The 23,179-nt window shown below is 34.5% G+C and overlaps 1 protein-coding gene across 1 annotated transcript in view; it reads right to left on the bottom strand.

Annotated features, from left to right (window-relative positions):
• Window positions 1-4,874, bottom strand: part of GPRC6A (G protein-coupled receptor class C group 6 member A) — a 30,536-nt gene extending 25,662 nt beyond the window's left edge. The window contains exon 1 of the mRNA XM_032274965.1: window positions 4,614-4,874. Coding sequence (XP_032130856.1) covers window positions 4,614-4,807 — 194 coding nt within the window. The 5' untranslated portion in view covers window positions 4,808-4,874. The remainder of the gene's footprint in view (window positions 1-4,613) is intronic.
• Between the last annotated feature and the right edge of the window lie 18,305 nt (window positions 4,875-23,179).

The raw sequence follows: 23,179 nt of genomic DNA, 5'->3' as shown, positions 1-23,179 counted from the left end.
AAAAAAAAGAAAAACCCCCCCAAAAAAAAAAAAAAAAAAAAAAAAAGCTTCTAACAAATAATAGCTCAGGACCAGATGGATTTGCTGCTGAATTCTACCAAACATATAAAGAAGAAATAATAGTAATCTTCCTTAAACTACTTCAAAAAATTCAAGAGGAAGGAATTCTCTCTAACTCATTCTATGAGGTCAGCATTAGCTTAATGCCAAAACAAGATAAGGACACAATAAAAAAAGAAAACCATAGACCAATATCTCTGAAGAATATACATGCAAAAATGCTCAAAAAAATACTAGCAAATAGAATTCAACAGTGCATCACAAAGATAATACAGCATGATTAAATTTAATATCAACCATGCAAAGAAAGTTTAACATATACAAATCAATAAAGGTAATGCATCATATAAACAGGATGAAGGACAAAAACTATGTAATCATCACAATAGATGTAGAAAAAGTATTTGATACAATACAACACCTTTCATGATTAAAAACTCTCAACAAACTAGGCACAGACAGAACATACTGCAAAATAATAAAGACCACATATGACAAACCCATAGTTAACATCGTACTGACTGGGGAAAGTGCAAGGCCTTTTCTCTATGAACTAGGGCAAGACAAGGATGCCCATTTTCACTACTCTTATTCAACATAGTATTGGAAGTCCTGGCCACAGCAAGGGCAGGAGAAAGAAGCAAATGGCATACACATTGAAATAGAGGAAGTCGAATTGTCTCTGTTTGCGGTTGACATAATCTTATATTTAGAAATATCAAAAGACTCCACATGGCTCACGCCTGTAATCCCAGCACTTTAGGAGGCCAAGACGGGCAGATCACGAGGTCAAGAGATCGAGACTATCCTGGCCAACATAGTGAAACCCCATCTTTACTAAAAATACAAAAATTAGCTGGGCATGGTGGCGAACGCCTGTAGTCCCAGCTACTCGGGAGGCTGAGGCAGGAGAATTGCTTGAACGCAAGAGGCGGAGGTTGCAGTGAGCTGAGACTGTGCCACTGCACTCCAGCCTGGCTGTCGACAGAGCAAGACTCTATCTCAAAAAAAAAAAAAAAAAAAAAAAAAAAAAACCCAAAACAAACAAGCAAAAAAAACCGCTTAGAGCTGATAAATTCAGTAAAGTTTCAGAATACAATATTAACATATAAAAATCAATAGCATTTCTGTACACCAATAACAAAATAGCTGAAAAAGAAATCAAGAAAGCAATTCAATTTACAGTAGCTACAAAAAATACATAGGAATAAATTTAACCAGGGAGGTGAAAGATCTCTGCAAGGAAAACTACAGAACACTGATGAAAGCAACACAAATAAATGGAGAGACTTCTCATGCTCAAGGATCAGAAAAAATAACAATGTTTAAAATGACCATAATGTCCAAAACAACATGTAGAGTCGATGCAATCTCTATTAAATGTCAACATCATTTTTCACAGATATAAAAAATTCCTAAAATTTGTAGGAAACAAACAAACAAAAAAACAACCCAGAATAGCCACAGCAATCCTGAGCTAAAAGAACAAAGATGGAAGCATCAAACTACCTGACAAAATTATATCACAGGGTTGTAGTAACCAAAACAGCATGGTGTCTGCATAAAAATAGATACTTAGCTCAATGGGGAACAGAATAAACAACTCATCGCTTCTCGGCCTTTTGGCTAAGATCAAGTGCAGAATAAACAACTCAAAAATAAATCTACATATTTATAGCTAACTGATTTTTGACAAAGGAGCCAAGAACATATACGGGGGAAGGGATTCAATAAATGGTACAGGGAAAACTGGATATCCATATGCAGAAGAATAAAACTGGACTCCTTTCCCTCACTGTATACAAAAATCAACTCTAGTGGATTAAGAACTTAAACATAAGATACTAAATTATAAAACCATTAGAAGAAAACATAGGGAAAACACTTAAGGACATCAGTCTAGGCAAAGATTTTATGGGTTATGGCCTCAAAATCTAAAAGAAAAATAAACAAACGGGACTATATTAAAATAAAAATCTTTGTACAGGAAACAAAACCACCAAGAGTGAAGAGACAACCACTGAATGGGAGAAGATATTTGCAAACTATTCATCTAACAAAAGACTAATTTCCAGAATATACATGAAATGGAACAGCTCAATAATAAAAAAGCAAAATCTCATTAAGAAGTTATCTAAGAACACGAACAGATAATTCTCAAAAGAAGACATACAAATGGCCAACTGGTATATAAAAAATGCTCAGCTTCACTAATCATCAAAGAAATGCAAATGGAAACCACAATGAGATATTATCTTACCCCAGTTAGAATAGCTGTTACTAAAAAGACGAAAACGAAAACAAAAACAGATGCTGGCAAGGACATGTGGAAGAAGGAACTCATCTGCACTGTTGGAGAAAATGTAAATTAGTACAACTCCTATTGGAAACAGTATGGATATTTCTCAAAAATCTAAAAATGATAAATGTAATCCAGTAATCCTACTACTGGGTATATGTTAAAAGAAAAGGGAATCAGTATTTTAAAGGGATACCTGCAGTCATGCTTACCATAACACTATTTGCAATAGCAAAGATATGGAATAAACTTGTGTCCAACAACAGAAGAATGTGTAAAGGAAATGTGGTATATATATATACAACAGAATACTACTCAACCATAAAAAAGAATAAAATCATATCATTTGCGGCAACACGGATGAAACTGGAGGCCATTATGTTAAGTGAAATAACTCAGGCACAGAAAGACAAATATCATATGTTCTCACTCATATGTGGGAACTAAAACCAGTGATATCATAAAGGTAGAAAGTTGACATCATAAAGGTACTAGAAGATGGGAAGGTGGGTTGGTAGGAGTAGGGATAAAGATAGGTAGATTAGTGGGTATAAACATAGATAAAAGATAGAAGTTCAATGGCTTGACAGCACAGTTAGTATAGTTAACAACAATGTATTGCATATTTCAATGTAGCTAGAAGAGAGGACTTGAATTGTTTCCAACGTATAGAAGTGACAATACTTAAAGTGTTGGACACCTCAAAAAGCCTGACTTGATCATTACACATTCTAGGCATATAATGAAATATTACATATGCCTCATAAATATGTAAACTAATATGTATCAATTAAAAAAAGAGAATCATAGAAGAGAAAAAGGGTAAATGAATAGGTAGTCTGACATTAAATTATATATTTTTGGAGTTCACCACATGTAAGCTCCATTAGAGTTGGAACCTCCTTGGTGTATTCATGTTGGTATGCCAGTGCCTATAATAGGGTGCAGGTAACGTAGGCAATTAATACGTAGTTATGCAGTGTTGAGTGAGTACTATTTCTCTTGATGAGTGATATAAAGGTAAGAGATTTTCAACTGAGTGATTTTTTAAAACAGGAAATTTGCTTATTTGGTCAAATAATTATTTAGTGTTTTCTATCCTTAATTGTTGGTCTGCAATTGTGGGCCTCAACTCTGCAGTCATTCTTTGTGTACCAATGTAGTGCTCTGAAAAATCTTCATTAATTATTATTGTCTTACCATTCTCTGGTATTCCTGCTAATCAATGATTATGATGACAACAGTTCAAAGTGCCCAACTTTTACGGAGAATGCCAAGAAGAAATCTTAGTGTGACATGGGATCACATTTTATCTGTAAGTATTCTTAGAGGGCTTGGTAGATACTTTGTTGACAAAGAAAGAAAGGTAAGAGAAAAAAACACAAACTTAGACACAGAAACATAAAAATAGAATCAGAATTTTAGAGTAGGAAGGAAGCATGAGGAGCACATTCCATAGCAACAGAAGCTGATGCTGCTTGTGTCCTTAGAGGTTATCCAGGCCTTTGTTTTACAGGTGAGATAATTGAAACTGGAACTCAAAGTTTACGTGATCTACCTAAGTTTACAAAATAATTAGCTTGTCCCAAAACGGAAATGAGAATTAGAATATTCTGTTCTCCTTAAGGGAAATCCATTTGCAACATCGTCCACTCAGCTTTACTTTTTCACATTATTTTGTGCCAGTGAAATGTCTTTTTTGTAGGTAAGCTCTCACTACACAAAGTGTTCATCCAGGAGGAAGGAGCACTTTGAGTTGAGGAGGATCTTAATTTATCATAAAAGAGTTAAGCTATTTCTGGAATGAAATGAATGCAGTATTGAAAAAAATGTAAGAAAAAATTCAACTGTAGTCTGTTTTAAACAAAGCATTAAATAATAGACCTGTTTTTCAAACACAATACATGTTGTGTGTGATAGAAATACATGTGGGCTATGTATGTTGTAGAGAAAAATAGGCCACAATGTCTTTTCAAGTGACTTCAGGCATTATTTTTTAAAGACAAAATCTAAATAAAGATATTAATGAAAAGCATTCATGTCCTCTGCACTTGGAGGTTGTTTGATTATACATCTAGGGCTGTTATTACTCTCTTTTAAAGAAGGATTGCAAGATTAACCATATGCAACTTAACAAATATATATGAGTTTATTTTAAAAATGATTTAGATATTAATACAAATCAACAGTTTATATGTCCTAGGCTCATGACAGAATCTTGAAATGAAAATGTGTTTTTTGAGACTTTACTCACCCAACACACTTCTGGATTTCTGGTCGTCTGGGATAGTCTTCTGAGGACAACATTTTTTCATGAATAGGAAACAAACCTCCAATTATGATATGTCCTGGAGAAGTGGCAGCCACAAAGTCATCAGGGGTCTGGCAAGGCTGTGAAGTAGTAAGAATAATCACAAAGCAGGTAATTAGTGTAATTAATAATGCCATGTTTCTATCTCATTTGCTCAGTTCATGTGAGTTCTTAGGAATCATTAAGCACACAGAGTGCCAACAATGTTCCTATTTCACCTGTAAACACCTTGTAAGGTATAGGACAGTGTCAAGGGCCAGAAACACTCAGTATTCAGATATTTGATGATAGTCAAAACAGTTATTTCACCAATAAGAACATAGACTTTTTAATACTCCAGTGTTAGAGATAATGTGATTGCAGTCATGTGATGTAAAAGCTGATAGAATTATAAACATAAGTCTCACTGTAATGGTACTTTTTTACTCCAGTGACATGTCAAGGGCTCTGAGTCACGCTGGCATTTCTTTTGAAGCAGAATGTAGAACTTTCAGGAAGAAGCAGTTTGGAGAAGTTTTCCACTTTAGAAATGGGTAGTTCTGCATTTCCAAAAGGCATCACATTGAAAACACAAATAATGTAATATAGTTTATCAGCTGTTTAGAAGAAAACCATCCTGCTTTTATTTTTCCTGAAAAGCTCTACTTAAAAACTGAAATTCAGTTAAATTTAGGTATTTGTCACTTCTACATTAGATATTTGTCACTTCCACTTTCCCTGTGTTAGAAATAAGTAGCTTTTGTGAAGACGAGTAAAACTAAAAGCAAGATGAAACTTGTCTGATACAGTATTTTGCTTTGAACAAGAAAGGTCTGTTCATATATCATTAACATTTCCACTATTGTGAGTGCCGTATTTTCATACATTTGGGACTAACTTCAGGCTACATATTCTTAAATACTTAGGAATTTGAACTAACATAATTTGATGGGTACATTTTGGAATTTAATAGAGGATAGAGGAACCTCAATCATGTAGGCACCATTAAGAAAAATTTTAGTTTTAAGATTTATTTCATAAAATTAATCTTTTAGAAATATTTTATTAAAAATGAATATCTCATGGGCAAACAGTTTCAAATCCAATACATCCAGTTTGTTTGATGGGTAGCAGATACATTTAAAGAAATTTCAAAAAATAAAAGAGTACAATGGCCACTGTGGCATTTTTCTCATTATCCAAATTAGCCTTAGATTCCATGGTCCTCTGGGGTTATGCCAGCTGAGGAGTGGAGAAGTCACAGCTCATCACACAGCTTCAAATGTTTTCTTAAGCCTTACCATTTTTACTAATGGCGAAATTTTCTATTAGGATGAAAACCAGTTAACTTCAGTTACCCAGAAAATTTAACAAACATACATGAGTTTGAAGACCCCTGAAATGTTTAGCCATTACATTTTACTCATCTTAATCTTATTATTTATTGGTATAGGATGGATTTATATTTTCATGAATTTAGTTACTTTGCTCAGATAACCTCAAAGGTCTTATGTAGCTACAAGTTCAAAAATGATTTTGGGAAAACTAAACTGAAAAATGAGAAATCCAGATCATTCCCAGCAAAATTGTAGTAAGTGTTAAGCAACTCAGAGTGATTCTGAAGATACATTGTTCAGATGACATATATTTGAAACATCAATGACAAAAGTTATACCAATAATGCCTTTTAGGTTGCAATTTAACAATATTTAGGGTCTTTGTAATCTGCAAAATGTAAAGATAAAGCATATTTTAAAATTTTGATGAATATAATCTAAGTTTGAAGAGCTGTCTTTAAAGGAGCCTCTGAAGATAAGAAAACAAAAGATCTAAAAAGCCCTTTGCCCTGTAAAATGCAGTATCATGTGGCAGAAAGGGATCAAACTTTGGAAGCAGATAGACCTGGGTGGCTCTGCCCACTGCTTAGCTGTGTGATGCTGAATGAGTTACTTTAATTCTTTGAAAAATAATTTTCTCGTCTATAAAAGAGTTAAGATACTCTTAACAAATATGTTGTGAGATGAGCTGGTTTGATATGCAAAACTCCTGTACTCTAGTAATCACTGAAAATTAGTTTCCTTTCCTCTTCCCCTTCCCCAAACTAGAAGTTATCATTTCCTAAATTTGTAGTGCTTTTTTCTTTTTCTTTCTTTTTTTTTTTTTTTTTGAGACGGGGTTTCGCTTGTGTTGCTCAGGCTGGAATGCCATGGCACAATCTTGGCTCGCTGAAACCTCCACCTCCTGGGTTCAAGCGATTTTCCTGCCTCACCCTCCAAACTAGCTAAGATTACGAGCATACACCACCATGCCTTGCTATTTTTTTGTATTTTTAGTAGAGACAAGATTTTACTATGTTGACCAGGCTGGTCTTGAACTCCTAACCTCAGGTAGTCTGCCCACCTCAGACTCCCAGAGTGCTGGGAGTACAGGCATGAGCCACTGCACCTGGCTAAATTTGTAGTGCCTTCTACAGCTGGCTAAATCATTGTTCAAAGATTTTTCTCAAGCGTTGAATGCATGGTAGAAATGACTTTTGTAATTGTTCTATTAGCTGGTTGTTTTCACGTTGGAATGCAAATCCATTGTTAAGTTAAACTTGAAGGAAGATATAGAATATGTTAATTACTTTAGAATTCCACTAGAAACATTATTGTCACTCCTGTAGTTTCTATTATGAGGGACAGAACTTTCAGCCATAATTTAGAATGTAAAGTTAGTACATTTTTTTCTATCTAAAAACCCTTATAAATGACAGTAGTAACTACTTCTATTCCAAAAGATTATGATTCTTATGTTAAGTAACTATTTCTTGAGGGTAAAACCTCTTAAAATTTTTGAGATATGAATTACTGGTGGGACTAGCTTATTACTCCTTTTGATCTCAAGATTTTATGTTTCTTTGTAACTAACCTTATGTGGAGGAGTATCTGGTTAAAATAACCTAGAGGGAAGTATGAAAGCATCACTCCCCAAGTAATGCTCAGAATGATACCATTATCTTGATTGGATAAGCATAGTAGGAAAATACAATCAATGATTAAAGATACTTTATTCTAAAATGACGAGTTTGTAGCACTGAAGCTGGGATGGCTTTTCCAGTGATGAAAGGCTGCAGTGAAGATTGGATCCAGCTGGAAATGATTCTCCAGGAGCAGGGGCAGGAAATACCACATTCGCACTCAAGAAAGCCCTGAAGTGAGTGAGGTTTGACACGTTTCTTATTTTAACATTTTAGTTTTCTCTCATGTTATCCCAGCTTCCCACTCAGCCTCTTCATTGCACACCAGTCTTTCATACTTCATTGAGTTTCATCCTAACAATGACACTACAAAATTATTTTCAGTGCTATTTGCATCTGCAATAAAGCTTTTAAAACAGAAACGTCATCAAGATTAAAGGAATAAATTTAAAACAATGCAATTTCCGTTGTCTGCAAGAGGAGTCGAGGGAGGTAGAGTGTCACAGGGGCTCACAGGGGATCTTTGGTCCACACTAGGCAGGCAGCTGACCATGCTGCTGCATACAGAGCCAGCCTGATGGAACAGGTTAGAGTGTGGCCTCTGGAAGGAAAGAAGCTGACACCAATAATATAAGGGTAGATGCCAGTATCTATAGCCTAGGGGCAAAATAAACAGAACTTAAGAATGACTTCTGACCCATCATTCTATATTGTCAATCTACTTCAAGGTCTTTTTTTTTTTTTTTTCAATTTAACAATATTTAGGGTCTTTGTAATCTGCGAAATGTAAAGATAAAGCACATTTTAAAATTTTGATGAATATAATCTAAGTTTGAAGAGCTGTCTTTAAAGGAGCCTCTGAAGATAAGAAAACAAAAGATCTAAAAAGCCCTTTGCCCTGTAAAATGCAGTATCATGTGGCAGAAAGGGATCAAACTTTGGAAGCAGATAGACCTGGTTGGCATTTTTTTTCAGGGTGGCATGAACAAAAATATATTTAAAACAAGCAGGTTTTCAAAGCACAATTATACATATAATTCATCAACATTAAATTTGAATGCATTTTTTTTCCTGCTTGTAGTGTGCTTCTCTTTCACAATAATTCCTTATCAAGAAGTCACAACAGGAGAGATTGTACCCTTAAGAATACAACCATAAGCACTGAGTTACGAATCCCATGATTGGACACGTTCAACTGGGCTCTCTTGTGTTAATAGCTTACAAGTTTATTTAATCTTCCCATTATTTTCTAATTTTTCACGTGCTTACTATTACCTCTTCAACTATATCAAAGCTTTTAGAAGACTGAGATAAAAGTTTTATACTTTTTTGTATATCTCATAGTTCAAATGGCAGGCTTTTTTATCAGGACACAAACCAGTAAACTTCAGTTGTCCTGAAAGTTTAACAAACATATGTGAGTTTGAATACTCTTTAAATATTTTGCAATTACGTATTATTATAATCTTATCATTTACTTGTATATGTCTGCATTTAATTACATTACAAATATATTGCTCAGTTTGATTATCTTAACAAATCATCAACAAGCTTATAGTAGCTATAGTTCTCACTAGATATGATCAACAGCTTTTACAGTCTGTTGCTATTATCATTTACCCAAGAAAATAAAAATAACAATTTATATTGCTTAGTAAGCATTGAATGCTAGAAGGATATCACTACACCTTAAATAAAGAGTTCAATAAAACCTCTTTTAGAGGTAAAATTACAAAGAAAAGGCCTAAATCCCCACTGGGCTCCGCTGGGTGCATAGCTAAGAAAGTTATTTCATTTAGCTGAATTCCAAATATATCACAAAAGAAAGATCGGTTCTTAACAAGGTCATAAAATAACTAAGTCAGATTTTGGTCCTCTTGCATTCTTTCTCTCACCACGTACCGTGTTTCTCTGTACTTACCCACCTGGCTTAGTATTCCATCACTGTACTATTTAATATTGAACTATGCTTGATTACTGTAACATTCTGCTTCATCCTACTCCATTTTCTTCTCCTGCTGTACCCTTGTCTGTAATTTAGATCTCCCCAAGAATTTTTATTTAATATGTAATTAATTTTCTTTAGTGGGCAGCACAGAGGATTTTATCTGACTTAGGAGACCCTAGGAGGTCTATGGATGGACTTCATGAGAGTCTGTGAATCTTTTGAAATTGTATAAAAAGTTTTTAGTGAAGATACATATGTAGATTTTTCTGGGGAGAACATTCAGTGCTGTCATCAGATTATCAAAGGGTCATTTGGCCCCAGAAATGTGAAGAACCACTGTCTGTTCTATTAGAAACATGGTCAAATCTATTAGAACAGATTTGGGCCCTGCTTCCCAGGAAACACAGGAATGTTTTCTGAGAAAATGATCCTTTGTTGTTACCTGTTTGTAACTCAAATAATCATCACTAATCTCCCAACAACAACTTCATGTGCCTGATACACATAACCATTTAATACCATTAGCGAAAAGATTGTTAACAATGTATTATTGTCCACAAATCACTTCTCATCCATCCAAGTGTAGAACTCAGCTAGATCACCACCCTAAGACCAGATCTGCTTACCTTGCCATGAAATAGTGAAGATGGCAATTTTCCGGTGAAGTTAAGCAGTAGTAATAACCTATGGGGTTTTTATTAGTACAGAAGAGGCCGTGTTCACTTTTCAAAGCTATTTACTATATTTTAAATTTTAATTTCATTTAAGTTTTAAAATTAAAACTTAATTTTAAGTTCTAGGATACATGTGCAGGACATTCAGGTTTGTTACACAAATAAACGTGTGCCATGGTGGTTTGCTGCACCTAGGTATTAAGCCCCACATGCATTAACTCTTCATCCTGATGCTCTCCCTCCCTTATTCCCCCATAGGCCCCAGGGTGTGTTGTTCCCCTTTCTGTGTCCATGTGTTCTCATTGTTTAGCTCCCACTTACAAGTGAGAACACGCAGTTTTCTTGTTCCTGTGTTAGTTTGCTGAGGATAATGGCTTCCAGCTCCATCCATGCCTCTGCAAATAATATGATATTATTCCTTTTTATGGCTGCATAGTATTCCATGGTGTATATGTGCCAAATTTTCTTTATGCAATCTATCACTGATGGACATTTGGGTTGATTCCACATCTTTGTTACTGTGAATAGTGCTGCAACAAAAAATTATTTTCTAACAATCATACAAAAATAAATTTTATTAAAATTGAAGATATATATGTGTGTGTGTGTGTATATATATGTATATATATATATATGTATGTATATATATATATTTGACCCTTGAACAACACAGGTTTTAACTACATGGATCTAGTTATACATGAATTTTCTTCTGCCTCTGCCACCCCTGAGACAGCAAGACCAAACTCTTACTCAAAAGTGAAGATCACAAGAACAAAGGCCTTTATGAGGATCCGTTTCCACTTAATGAACAGAAATATATTTTTTCCCTAATAACATTTTCTTTATTTATTGTATACAGCACATTATACATATAACACATAAAATATGTATTAATCGATTGCTTATGTTATTGGTAAGGCTTCTGGTCAACAACAGCCTATTAGCAGGTAAGTTCTGGGGTACTTTGACTGTACAGGGAAGGTGCAGTGCCTCTAAACCCCGCACTGTCCAAGGGTTAACTGTATATATTTAATATACACATATATGTTCCCCTCATTTCAGGGAAGAGCTCTAATCTTTTAGGATACCATCTAGCTCAGTCTTTTATTGTCTCATATAGAATGGCAACATAGTATTCCACCATCTTCGCTCTTAGCCCTGATATTACAGTACCAGTCATAAAAATTACTTCTTTCATCCAACTCAGCACTAATTGTAAAACAGTCAACCTTCCTCCAACCTTCAAATCCCAAAGTATCTACAAGTTACTCAGCTTAATGTTTAATTATTACCTCATCTTTTTTTGTGTATTGAGTGAATCCCTCATATTGCAACTGTATTTTCAGTGGAGTTATTAAAAAAATACCAAAAGGTTTTAGTCTTTTTGTATAGTAAATTGTGTAAGCTTAAAAGCCATTTTGATATCAAGCTAAATTATAAATTCAATGAATAAATCTGCCAAATCACTAATAGAAAAATTAGCTGATTGAATTTCTCACTTTTCAGTCAGTTTTCTGATATATATACACATAGTTCAAGTCAACAACTAACTTAGCTGTCTTTTTCATGTAGTAAATAAATAATATAGAATATATAAAATAAACTTTCTTCAGGAATCACAAACTGTGCCTCTAGGTCCCCACAATCTGTGATAGAACATTTCACACACAACAAATGCTTAAATTGGCAAGAAACCCAGATTACTGTGTTGGACTCAAACTTGAGGACACATAAAGATCTTTTTTAATCCTGCAAATACTAGAGTATTTTCAGCCTTCTTGTGTTTGATTTTGGCTTCAACATGACTTCCTCAGAGACCTTGCTCAGTTTCTTCACAGCATTTATCAATGTCTGTCCATTGTTAGTTTTTTGCTTATTGTCTACCTTCTCTATTATTTTAAAGCTCTATAAGGACAGAGATTATATGCATATATTTACTAAAATATATCCAGGATCTTAAACAGAACCTATGAATGGTAGACATTCAATGACTAGTTGTTAGATTAATGACTGAGTACATAAAAATAGCACACACATGGATGATTACAGCTTAGACTGCTCTTCTTAGCTGGGTGGATGTAGCTTTAGGAAATCTGCAATACCTGGAACAGCTCTGAAAGCTGAATGTTGGGGAGGACCACTCAGAAGCTAAAAGCAGAAAATCCAAGTTCACATTGGTTTTCTCCAGTTTGTGATGTGAGAATGAGGATTTGTTTGGGGAATTGATAACACCTGCTTTCAGAGGAGACAATATAGTCAGCACCTGCCTATCTGTAAGCCCAAAAGACTTCCCACTACTTACTTGATACTTGTTTTCAACAGACATATCCCATCATCCATCAGGTTCACAGTTCATGTTGTGAGTGTGGCATGTTTATGTTTTAAGGATAAATAAACTTTTATACGTGTTACACATGTCACTTTAGGCTCTGCTCAGTAGCAAGAAACAGGCCAACTGAAATGAAAAGTAATTAGACAACAGATTCAGAAATTCTTTCATAGCCTATCAGTGAAAAGATTTTAAAAGATTGCTTTGGAATAGGAGTACATGTCATTATAGAGTTCTACTTAAGGAAAAATAGGTTGGCAATTTTGAGTGGGCAATAGGACGCTGTGTGAGAGACAAAATCAAGTCTTCTTCCTTGAGATTTCAGACAATCAACAGATTTAATCCCTTAAACAAAGGCAGACAACTAGTTAGACCAGGTTGGTGAATTATTGACGATCTAGCTGCTTCAGCTGACAAGCAATCATTGAGAGTTTCCTTCAAAAGCTTACTTGTAGAAGGAGATAATAGAACGCTTAAAAAAAAAAAAACAGGTGAAAAACGCACTCTATTCTGATTAGAAAAGACAGTGTAACAGAGAACCAAGATAAAAAGGTATCAATTTTACCTAGGGCTGCTGTATAGAGTTCTGCTTCATTAGATTCTTCAATCAACAGTAGTTTTGTTTAACTGAATCCATCAATTTGTCCTCAAATGCTGTAGAAATAAATGTGTACAATCCTTTAAATTGGTAAAGTAGAAAATGCAAGCTGGAAACAAGAAATGAGGTTGACTCATAGATATGCTTGTGCTATTATCAAATTTCTTGTGGCACAGTTGGAGGTAAACTGATTATGTGGTAATTCAGTGCTTTAGGAAAATATAGAGAGAACTATGCTGGATCATTTATATCAGCAATTCTATTTTGAGAATTGTTTACTTTATCTAAATTAGCCTCAGATAATTACCTGGCAGTTGGTCAAAGTTACTTTTCATCTGCCTATAGATGCTTTCTTTTCTTGTTGAAGAGGCATATTAAACCATGCCTATGGTATATTCATTTATTCATCAAATACTTACTGAGTGTCTACTATGTCGTAGGCATTGTTCTTAGTGCTAGAGAAACAGAAGTGAGCAAAACAGGGTGGGAAGAAACTTAAAGTTCACATTCTAATAGAGAAGGCAGGAAATGGCAAAAATATATGTCTTATAATATCTTAGATATTAAGAAGATTTTAAAAATATATATTTAGTTACTTTTTAGACTTGGGGTACACGTGAAGAACGTGCAAGATTGTTGCATAGGTACATACATGACAATTTTGAAAAAAATAAAGCAGTGAAGGGCATAGAAAGTTCTAGAGTAGGGCTGAAATTTTAGTCATGCAAATCGGTCAGTAAGGGTCTTGTTAAGAAGAAGATAATATGTAAGCAAAGACTCAGAGAAGGCGAGGGAGGGAAGCATGTGCATGTGAGAAGTAAAAGTGATCCAGGCAGAGGTGAGAGCAATGGTCTGAAGAGAAAGCACAGCAGAACAGCACCGGGGCGGGTGCTTTGGAGTAAAGGGAGCAAGGGGAGCGTAGTGTAAGGAATGTTAAAGAACTGACAGCCATATCCTGAGGGCTTTTTCAGGACTTTGGTTTTTACTCTGACATTGGAAGTCACTGGAAGGTTTTGACTAGTAGAGTGATTTAGATTTTTAAAGGATCATTTTGTCTCTGTTGAGAATAGATTGCAGGCTACTTGGTAACTCTCGCAATAATTCAGACAAGATGATGCTGGCTCTGATAAGGCTGGTAGTAGTAAAGGAAGTGAGAAGTAGGCAAATTCTGGATATATTTTTAAAAATGGAGCCAACAGGATTTGCTGACATAATGCACATAGGATATAAGAAAAAAAGAGGAGTCAAGCATGACTACAAATTCTCATTCTGAGCACCTGGAAGCCCCAAGTTGCAATTACTGTAGAAGAATAAGAATTCAGGAGTAGTAGATTTAGAGTGAGAAATGCCAGAATTTCAACATTGATCTTTCAGTTTGAAATATCTATAATTCATTTTTAAATGAACGTGTCAAGGCAATAGAATATATGAGTGCAATGTTCAGAAGTGATATTCAGGTGAGAAATAGAATATGAAAAGTCATCATCATGCATATGATGTTAAGGCCATGGAACTAGAAGAGATCTTGTCATCAAATATTAGTGAAGATGTTAAAGAGTAAAGACTGACTCCTGAGACATTCCAGTGTCAGAGGATAGAAAAGGCAGAATTATGAGCAGAAGCGACCAGTGAGGTAGGAGAAGACTCAGGAGATAAAGAACAGTTTTTAGGATTGATCTATATTGTCAAATGCTGCTTAGGTGAAATAAGATGAGGACTAAAAATTGAGCATTGGATTTAGCAATGTTCAGGACATTGATGACCTTGACAAGAACAGTTCTGGTGAAGTAGTGGGGGATAAAGTAAATGTTTGTTAATCATTTAAATGGCCATCTCCAGACTGATGCTTGAGTCACTGTGGGTTTATCAGATTAATGTTGTAACATTTGAAATATTCCAAAGGTGAACCTATTCAGCTATTCAGACATCTAACTCTAATTGTTTGCCAATAACAAAGAATGAACAATATTATATTTCAATCACTATGCTAAAAATCCAAAAGGTAGGTTCTATTAACAAGTGCATTTTGAATAAGAGGAATCCTAGGCCGAAAGGGATTTTGTAGTTTGCTGAGAATGGCATGCCTTTAACGCTGCAGCTGGGATTCAGATCCACATCTATCTGAATCCAGAGACTTGGTTTTTATCTTTTTACCCCATAGCAGTCTCTTGATGTCCAAGAGACACTGAAATCATGAATGTCACATTGACTTCTGTGCTAGATGACGTCATATGGCCGCCTAGAGAATAGAGTTAATGGAGTTTATGGGTGAATTTATCATACATCCTAGGAGTATATTAAAAAAAAAAACACCAGACAAACTTATGGTGAGATTCTTTCTTGTCTATCCCATTTAGCCAATGTGACTCTCATGGTTATTTACACCCACTGAGGAAAATTAGTGGAAATTAAGTAATACAATTTTGTTTTCAGAAATGGAGAATGGAATGATTTACAGTTGTATCCTATCTCTTAAATAATAAACAATACTAAAATGTTCACAGAACTTTTCTTAGTGACTATTACAGTTTTGACAGCTTGAGGGTCTTCAAAAGTTTTGACGTATTGAGCTTTATAAGCATTTAGAAGTATTTTAAAAATTTTTAGTCATCATTTTATGATTAAATATCTCTAACTAGTGCATTAGAATAGAGAGATAAAGATTATACAAAGAGAAAGAAAGAAGGAGGAAAGGAAGGAAATAGGAAGAAAGAATAGCAGAAGAAAGGAAGAAAAAAAGGAAAGATGATAAGTTTTGAATTTTCTATCTTTTATAATTTCTCCAATATTCATAAAAGAATGTACTGTTGGATATTTTAATTATCTGAGGGCAGGAATTTGTGTCTGTTTTTTTTTTCCTTCCTCCCAACATTGTCACCTGAGTGGCTAAATCAGAAACTGTCATATAGAATGTTCAACATAAATATTTGTGGAGTGAATCAATGAACATAAATAATTCTGAAATTCATTAAATTTAAATCCTAATGACATAATGTATAGTAATAATGTTTATATTGTTACCACATATAAATAAATAAAAGATACTAATAAGTATCATTTACATATATTTTTTCTTTTCTTAATTTCCATTTAGAGATACACCAAGGATTCTGGAGCAGATTCAGAAAGTCAAATTAGTTGGCTATGTAGACTGTAATTTGAAGTATATGTAATTTCAAGAAAACTATTTACTATTTCTCAATATTTTTATACTATTATATTTATCCTAGAATATTAAGATAAAATAAGATAAAAGATAAAATGCAAATTGTTTTTCTTTTCTCCTACTAAGTATGTAAATACTGTTTTTAATGAGGTGTGGTTGAAACATTTGGTTTGAACTTCATAGTTTGGTTTTTGTGTTTATCTAATAACAGAAAATATGTATCATGGAAAACACAGATGATCAAAGGCTTTCCCTGTTCCTCTTCAATGACAGTAATGGAAAAAACAGGAAGAGTAATAGTTATCATTTTCCAACTTTTGAACTTTGTTATCTTTTAGTGTATTTTTACATTTAACTTTCATAGTTAGTTGAAAAACATTATACTTTGCTTTAGTAAACAAAAGATGATGAAAGCATTTTCTTGTGATTGCAAAGTAAGCAAAAGAAAAAAAAAAACAAACCCCAAAAACAAAAAACCAAAAAAAGCAGAAAAACCCTCCTAACTCCACTTTAAAAATCCTCCAGGAGTTGTAAGAAAAACAAAACATTAATGAGTTACAGAGTCAAAGCATAATGGAATGGGAGCAAAAGTCTTCTGATGACTTCTTAGTATGGGTACCAGGAAAATAAAATAAAGCATTTTATGTGAGCTACAAGAGGAAGAGACAAAGAATTAAAATCTCTAGGTTAGTTTTTCCAAACTGTTCTGTAAGATGTTAATAGTTGTCCTTTGATAAAAGGATTTTTATATATAAATAAACTGTGAAACGCTGGATTGAATTAAGTACAGTAGTCAGATTATTTATTTATTTTCTCTGGCACTCTCACACCCTTTATTCAGCCTAGAGAGATATAGCCTGCAGCATTTCCCAAACCTGGAAAATGGAAAGTGCTGCCACTGATTTTTCACTAGTTACTTTTGTTCTTCCCATATGCTTCCTTTCACAGAGCCATAATCATGAAGGGTAAACCTTTTATACTCCTAATTTCCAAAGTAGCTTTAACTTTTTCGGTTATTTATTACAGGGCACTAAGGAGGCATTTTTAAAAAAATGGATATTTTATTGTTAATTTATATTTTAATAGCTAGAAAATATGATCTGATCTCATTATATACTGTTAATGAGTATAAATCAATACTGTATAATGCTGATTTTTAAGCTATTATTAAGTCTTTCTTTGTGACATGGTCAATTTTTATAAACAGCCTATGTATGCTTAAAAAGGATACAAATTCTCTATTTGTCAGACTTAAAAATACACATCATGATGCTCCTAAATATTATTTATTCTTATTGTTTTTGCTCTCTTGCTTGAGCTATCAATCTCCCATGTGTAGGTATAGCCTACAAAGTATTCCTATCTAGAATAAAAATTTAAAAAACTCTTACAAATCTATAAGGAAAAAAAGCAGACAATCCAGTAGAAAGTGGACAAAAGACTTAAAAGACATTTTACATAAGAGGATAGGGAATTAGGAAAGGAGGAGTCAAATTGTTTCTATTTGCCGATGACATGATTGCATATTTAGAAAATCCTATCATCTCAGCCCTAAATCTCCTTAAACTGATAAGCAGCTTCAGCAAAGTCTCAGGATACAAAATCAATGTGCAGAAATCACAAGCATTCCTATGCACCAATAACAGACAGAGAGCCAAATCATGAGCGAACTCTCATTCACAATTGCTACAAAGAGAATAAAATACCTAGGAATACAACTAACAAAGGATGTAAAGGACTTCTTCAGGGAGAACGACAAATCACTGCTCAAAGAAATAAGAGAGGACACAAACAGATGGAGAAACATTCCATGCTCATGGTTAGGAAGAATCAATATCGTGAAAATGGCCATACTGCCCAAAGTAATTTATAGATTTAACGCTATCCTCATTAAGCTACCAATGACCTTCTTCACAGAACTGGAAAAACCACCTTAAACTTCATGTGGAACCATAAGAGAGTCCGAATAGCCAAGACAATCCTAAGCAAAAAGAACAAAGCCAGAGGCATCATGCTACCTGACTTCAAACCGTACTACAAGGCTAGAGTAATCAAAACAGCAGGGTAGTGGTACCAAAACAGAGATATAGACCAATGGAACATAACAGAGGCTTCGGAGGCAATGCCACACATCTACAACCATCTGATCTTTGACAAACCAGACAAAAACAAGCAATGGGAAAAGGATTCCCTGCTTAATAAATGGTGTTGGGAAGACTGGCTAGCCATGTGCAGAAAGCAGAAACTGGACCCCTTCCTGAAACCTTACACTAAAATTAACTCCAGATGGATTAAAGACTTAAACATAAGGCCTAACACCATAAAAACTCTAGAAGAAAACCTAAGCAAAACTATTCAAGACATAGGCATAGGCAAGCACTTCATGACTAAAACACCAAAAGCATTGGCAACACAAGCCAAAATAGACAAATGGGATTTAATTAAACTTCAGAGCTTCTGCACAACAAAAGAAACAATCATTAGAGAAACTGGCAACCAACAGAATGGGAAAACATTTTTGCAATCTACCCATCTGACAAAAGGCTAATATCCAGAATCTACAAAGAACTAAAACAGATTTACAAGAAACAAACAAACCCATCCAAAAGTGGGTGAAGGATATGAACAGACACTTTTCAAGAAAAGAAGACATGTATGAGGCCAACAAACATATGAAAAAATGCTCATCATCACTGGTTATTAGAGAAATGCCAATCAAAGCCACATTGAGATACCACTTCATGCCAGTTAGAATGGTGATCATTAAAAAATCTGGAGATAATAAATGCTGGAGAGGATGTGGAGAAATAGGAACACTTTTACACTGTTGGTGGGAGTGTAAATTAGTTCCACCATTGTGGAAGACAGTGTGGCGCTTCCTCAAGGACATAGAAATAGAAATTCCATTTGACCCAGCAATCTCATTACTGAGTATATACCCAAAGGATTATAAATCATTCTATTATAAAGACACATGCACAAGTATGTTCATTGCAGCACTGTTTACAATAGCAAAGACTTGGAACCAACCCAAATGCCCATTGATGATAGATTGGACAACAAAAATATGGCACATATACACCATGGAATACTATGCAGCCATAAAAAACAATGAGTTCGTGTCCTTTGTAGGGACATGGATGAATCTGGAGACCATCATTCCCAGCAAACTGACATAAGAACAGAAAATCAAACACCGCATGTTCTCATTCACAGGCAGGTGTTGAACAATGAGAACACATGGACACAGGGAGGGGAGCATCACACAGTGGGGTCTTTTGGGGGGGCCAGGGGTGGGACAGCGGGGGGATAGGGAGATTGGAGAGGGGTAACATGGGGAGAAATGCCAGATATAGGTGACAGGAGGATGGAGGCAACAAACCATATTGCCATGTGTGTACCTATGCAACAATCCTGCATGATCTGCCCATGTACCCCAGAACCTAAAGTAGAATAAAAAAAAAAAAAGAAAAAAGGTGCAACTTTATTTAATGAAATAAAAGTTAAAACAAAAAATACCAGTGCTTGCTTCAGAATGGTTAAAATGAAAAAGTATTGGGCCTGGCGTGGTGGCTCACGCCTGTAATCCCAGCACTTTGGGAGCCTAAGGCAGGAGAATCACTTGAACCCCAGAAGTGGAGGTTGCTAAACTGAAATTATGCCACTGCGCTCCAGCCTGGGTGACAGAGTGAGACTCTGTCTCCAAAAAAGGAAAGAAGGAAGTAAGAAAGGAAGGAAGGAAGGAGGGAGGAAGGAAGTAAAAGAAAGAAAGAAAAACTAATTGTTGGTAAGGATTCAAAACAGACAGACTTCTCATTCACTACTCGGGGAAATATAAATTACTAAAACATTACAAAGCTGTTTGCCAGTATGTACTAAAGTTAAACACATGCATACACGTATTACCCAGAAATTTTATCCCTAGGAAAGCCTTCTGACAGAAATATAGATGTAACTTCACCAAAAGGCACTTATAAGAATCTTTATAGTAGCTCCATTTGTGAGATGCAAAAACTAGAAACAACTGCAATGTCCATCAACAGTAGAATGTAAACACGAGTTTTGGCATATTCACCCATACAAACTATATCTACATGCAACAAGAAAGAAAGAATCTAAACACAAAAGAATGCTTAGTATATTATTCAGCTTATATAAAGTTAAAAAGCAATCAAAATCATCCTATGGTGTTAGAATTTGAGATAATGTTTACCCTTGAGTCCTGGTAACTGGAAGGGGAATAAGGAGATTCTGGAATGCTGGTGATCTGTTTCTCAATCTGGGTGTTACAGAATTTGATAAATGAAAATTAATTGAACTGTGCACTTACAATTTGTTTCCATTTATGCAGGTATATCATATGTATAAAAACTATGTTAAAATAAAGTCATCCACTAATGGGTATTTGTTAATGTCATTTTGAAATTCAGCCTGTTTTGCTGCACACGTTTCAAGCTACATTAGTAGGTGTACATATACATGTTTATGATAGTTGTATTCTCTTCGTGGGTTTTTCATTTTATCTCTAGTAACAAGTTTTGTCTTAAATTCTATTTTGTCTGATATTAAAATTATACTGCTAGCTTTCTTTTGGCTAGCACTTACCTGGTATATATTTCTCCATACTTTTTGACTTTTATGTTCCATTTCGTTTTAGGATTGTCTTGTAAGCAGCATACAGCTAGAGTTAAAAAAAAATCTACCTGATTTCAAAATTACCTGATTTTAATAGGTAAATTAATCCATTTATCTGTAGTGTGATTCCTACTACATTTGAAATTAATTCCATCTCTTCTTTTGTGATTCAGCTTACTATTCTTTTCCTTTGCTTGCCCCTGTCCTTTACTGCCTCATACTGAAATGATAAAGTTTTCTTTATTTTTTCACTTTTACCCTGTTGGTTTGAAGCTATCAATTGCATTTTGGAGGGAAGGTTACCATTAGTCTCTCTGGTTTCTTTGTAGTTAAACAGTGTTTTTCTCAGGTTACATTTCATATTGTCCATTCATCTTATTCTCTATTTTTACTATGTTATGCTGTATTGGGGACGTATTTATTTACTATTTTATTGTAGTGTGATATATGCACAGGTAACAGCACAATATTTTGATTAATTTTTACAAATTAAGCATATGTATACCTACACTCAGATCAAGATACAGAATATTGCCATCAATCTAGAAGTTCCCTATGCCTACTGCCAGTCATTACCTTCCGTAAGGATAGCTACACTTCTGACTTTTATCACACAGAGTTTTATCTGAATTTAAATTACATATAAATAGTCTCATACAGTGCCCTGTTTTTTTGCTTAACAATATGCCTGTGAGGTTTATCCATTTTGTCATATAAACAGTAATTAATTTTTTTAGTGCTGTATGGAATTACATTGCAAAAATATATCTCATTAATTAATCCATTCTACTATTGGCTGATATTTGGATTGTTCCGAGTTTGGAATACTATAAGTAATCCTCCTATGAATATTCTTGTAATATATTTTGGTAAACATACATGTATTTTTAAAATATATTATCGAGGAGTGAAATTTAATTGATGGGTCAAAAGGCAAATGTACGTTTAGCTTTAGAAGAAAGTGCTAATTGGTTTTCCACATAGTTGTATAAAGTTTCACTCTCTCTAGTAATGTATGAGAATTCCAATTGTTTCTTTTCCTTTTTAGTACTTGGTATCATCATCTTTTTCATTTTAGCCATTTTAGTGGGTGTCTCATAAGTTTAATATGCATTTTACTGGTGAACCACTGTTGAACAACTTTCGAAATGCTGATTAGCCATTTGGAAATATTTTTCATGAAGTCCCTTTTTATTGTTTTTATACTTAAAAACAGAGTTTGTCTCTTATCGACTTCAAAGAAATTTTTATAATTTTGGTTGCATGTTCTTTGTTAGACACACGTATTAAGAATATTTTCTAGTACTCTGTATCTTGTTTTCTCAGATGCCTCTCCACTGTTATTCCCCAAAGCATGGAGGAAAAACAGTGTATCATTAGATGAAAATGACTTGTCTAAGAACATACCTTCACAGATAAGTTAGGAAAACATTGTTCTTTTGTTGCTAAACTGGCAACTTCCATAAATGCTAGCAAAACTCCACAGTGAGACTGAAGTTGCATTTCAAGAGAGGTGAGCAAATGCTATAGGTTTGGCACTGAGGGAGATATTTGCTGGTTTCACTTGATCCCTAGACTCCTGAGTTAGAATTGACTCCTAGGAAAAAATAGACACTGGCCATCAGTTGGATACCTTAAACAGAGACATGACCAGCAATGCACATTTTTAAGTTAGTTCCTCCTTTTAAACTTAGAAAATGAAGTTTGATATTAGGCAGATGAACATCAAAACATGAGTTACCCAAGGCTGGGCTCAAATTCTCCTCTTTATCACTAAGTAGTCAAATAAACATAGTCAAGTAACTTAATTTGTCAGTTCCCTTATCTGTAAAATGTAGTTGATAATGCTGACCTTCTAGAGCTGCAATGAAGATTAAGTGAGGCCTAGTTTGGAAAGCACATATTTTAGCACCAGGTATCCATCAGTAGTTGCTTAATAACTTTATTAATAGTAGAAGAATAAGGAGAATCAGGCTCTCCCTCATATTTGAAGCATGTGGGTCAGACACAGGCACGTATCCATCATTTATAATCTATAGTTTACTCTGAAAGCATTGGGTCCAAACTTTAGATGAGATTTAAAGCCTCCTAAACAGCCCAGCAGCAAAATGCTGACGTGTTGACCCTGTGTGGTAAGAGGACCTCTCTTCAAAAGTTCTAGAGTTCACATTCTAGGCTGAATTCAATCATTTTTACAGTTATTTTGAAATACTTCAAA

This window comes from Sapajus apella, unplaced genomic scaffold (genome assembly GCF_009761245.1).
Source record: "Sapajus apella isolate SASKATOON/1434 unplaced genomic scaffold, GSC_monkey_1.0 scaffold6, whole genome shotgun sequence".
Taxonomy (NCBI): Eukaryota; Metazoa; Chordata; class Mammalia; order Primates; family Cebidae; genus Sapajus; species Sapajus apella.
This window is presented reverse-complemented; position numbering and strand designations above follow the sequence as displayed.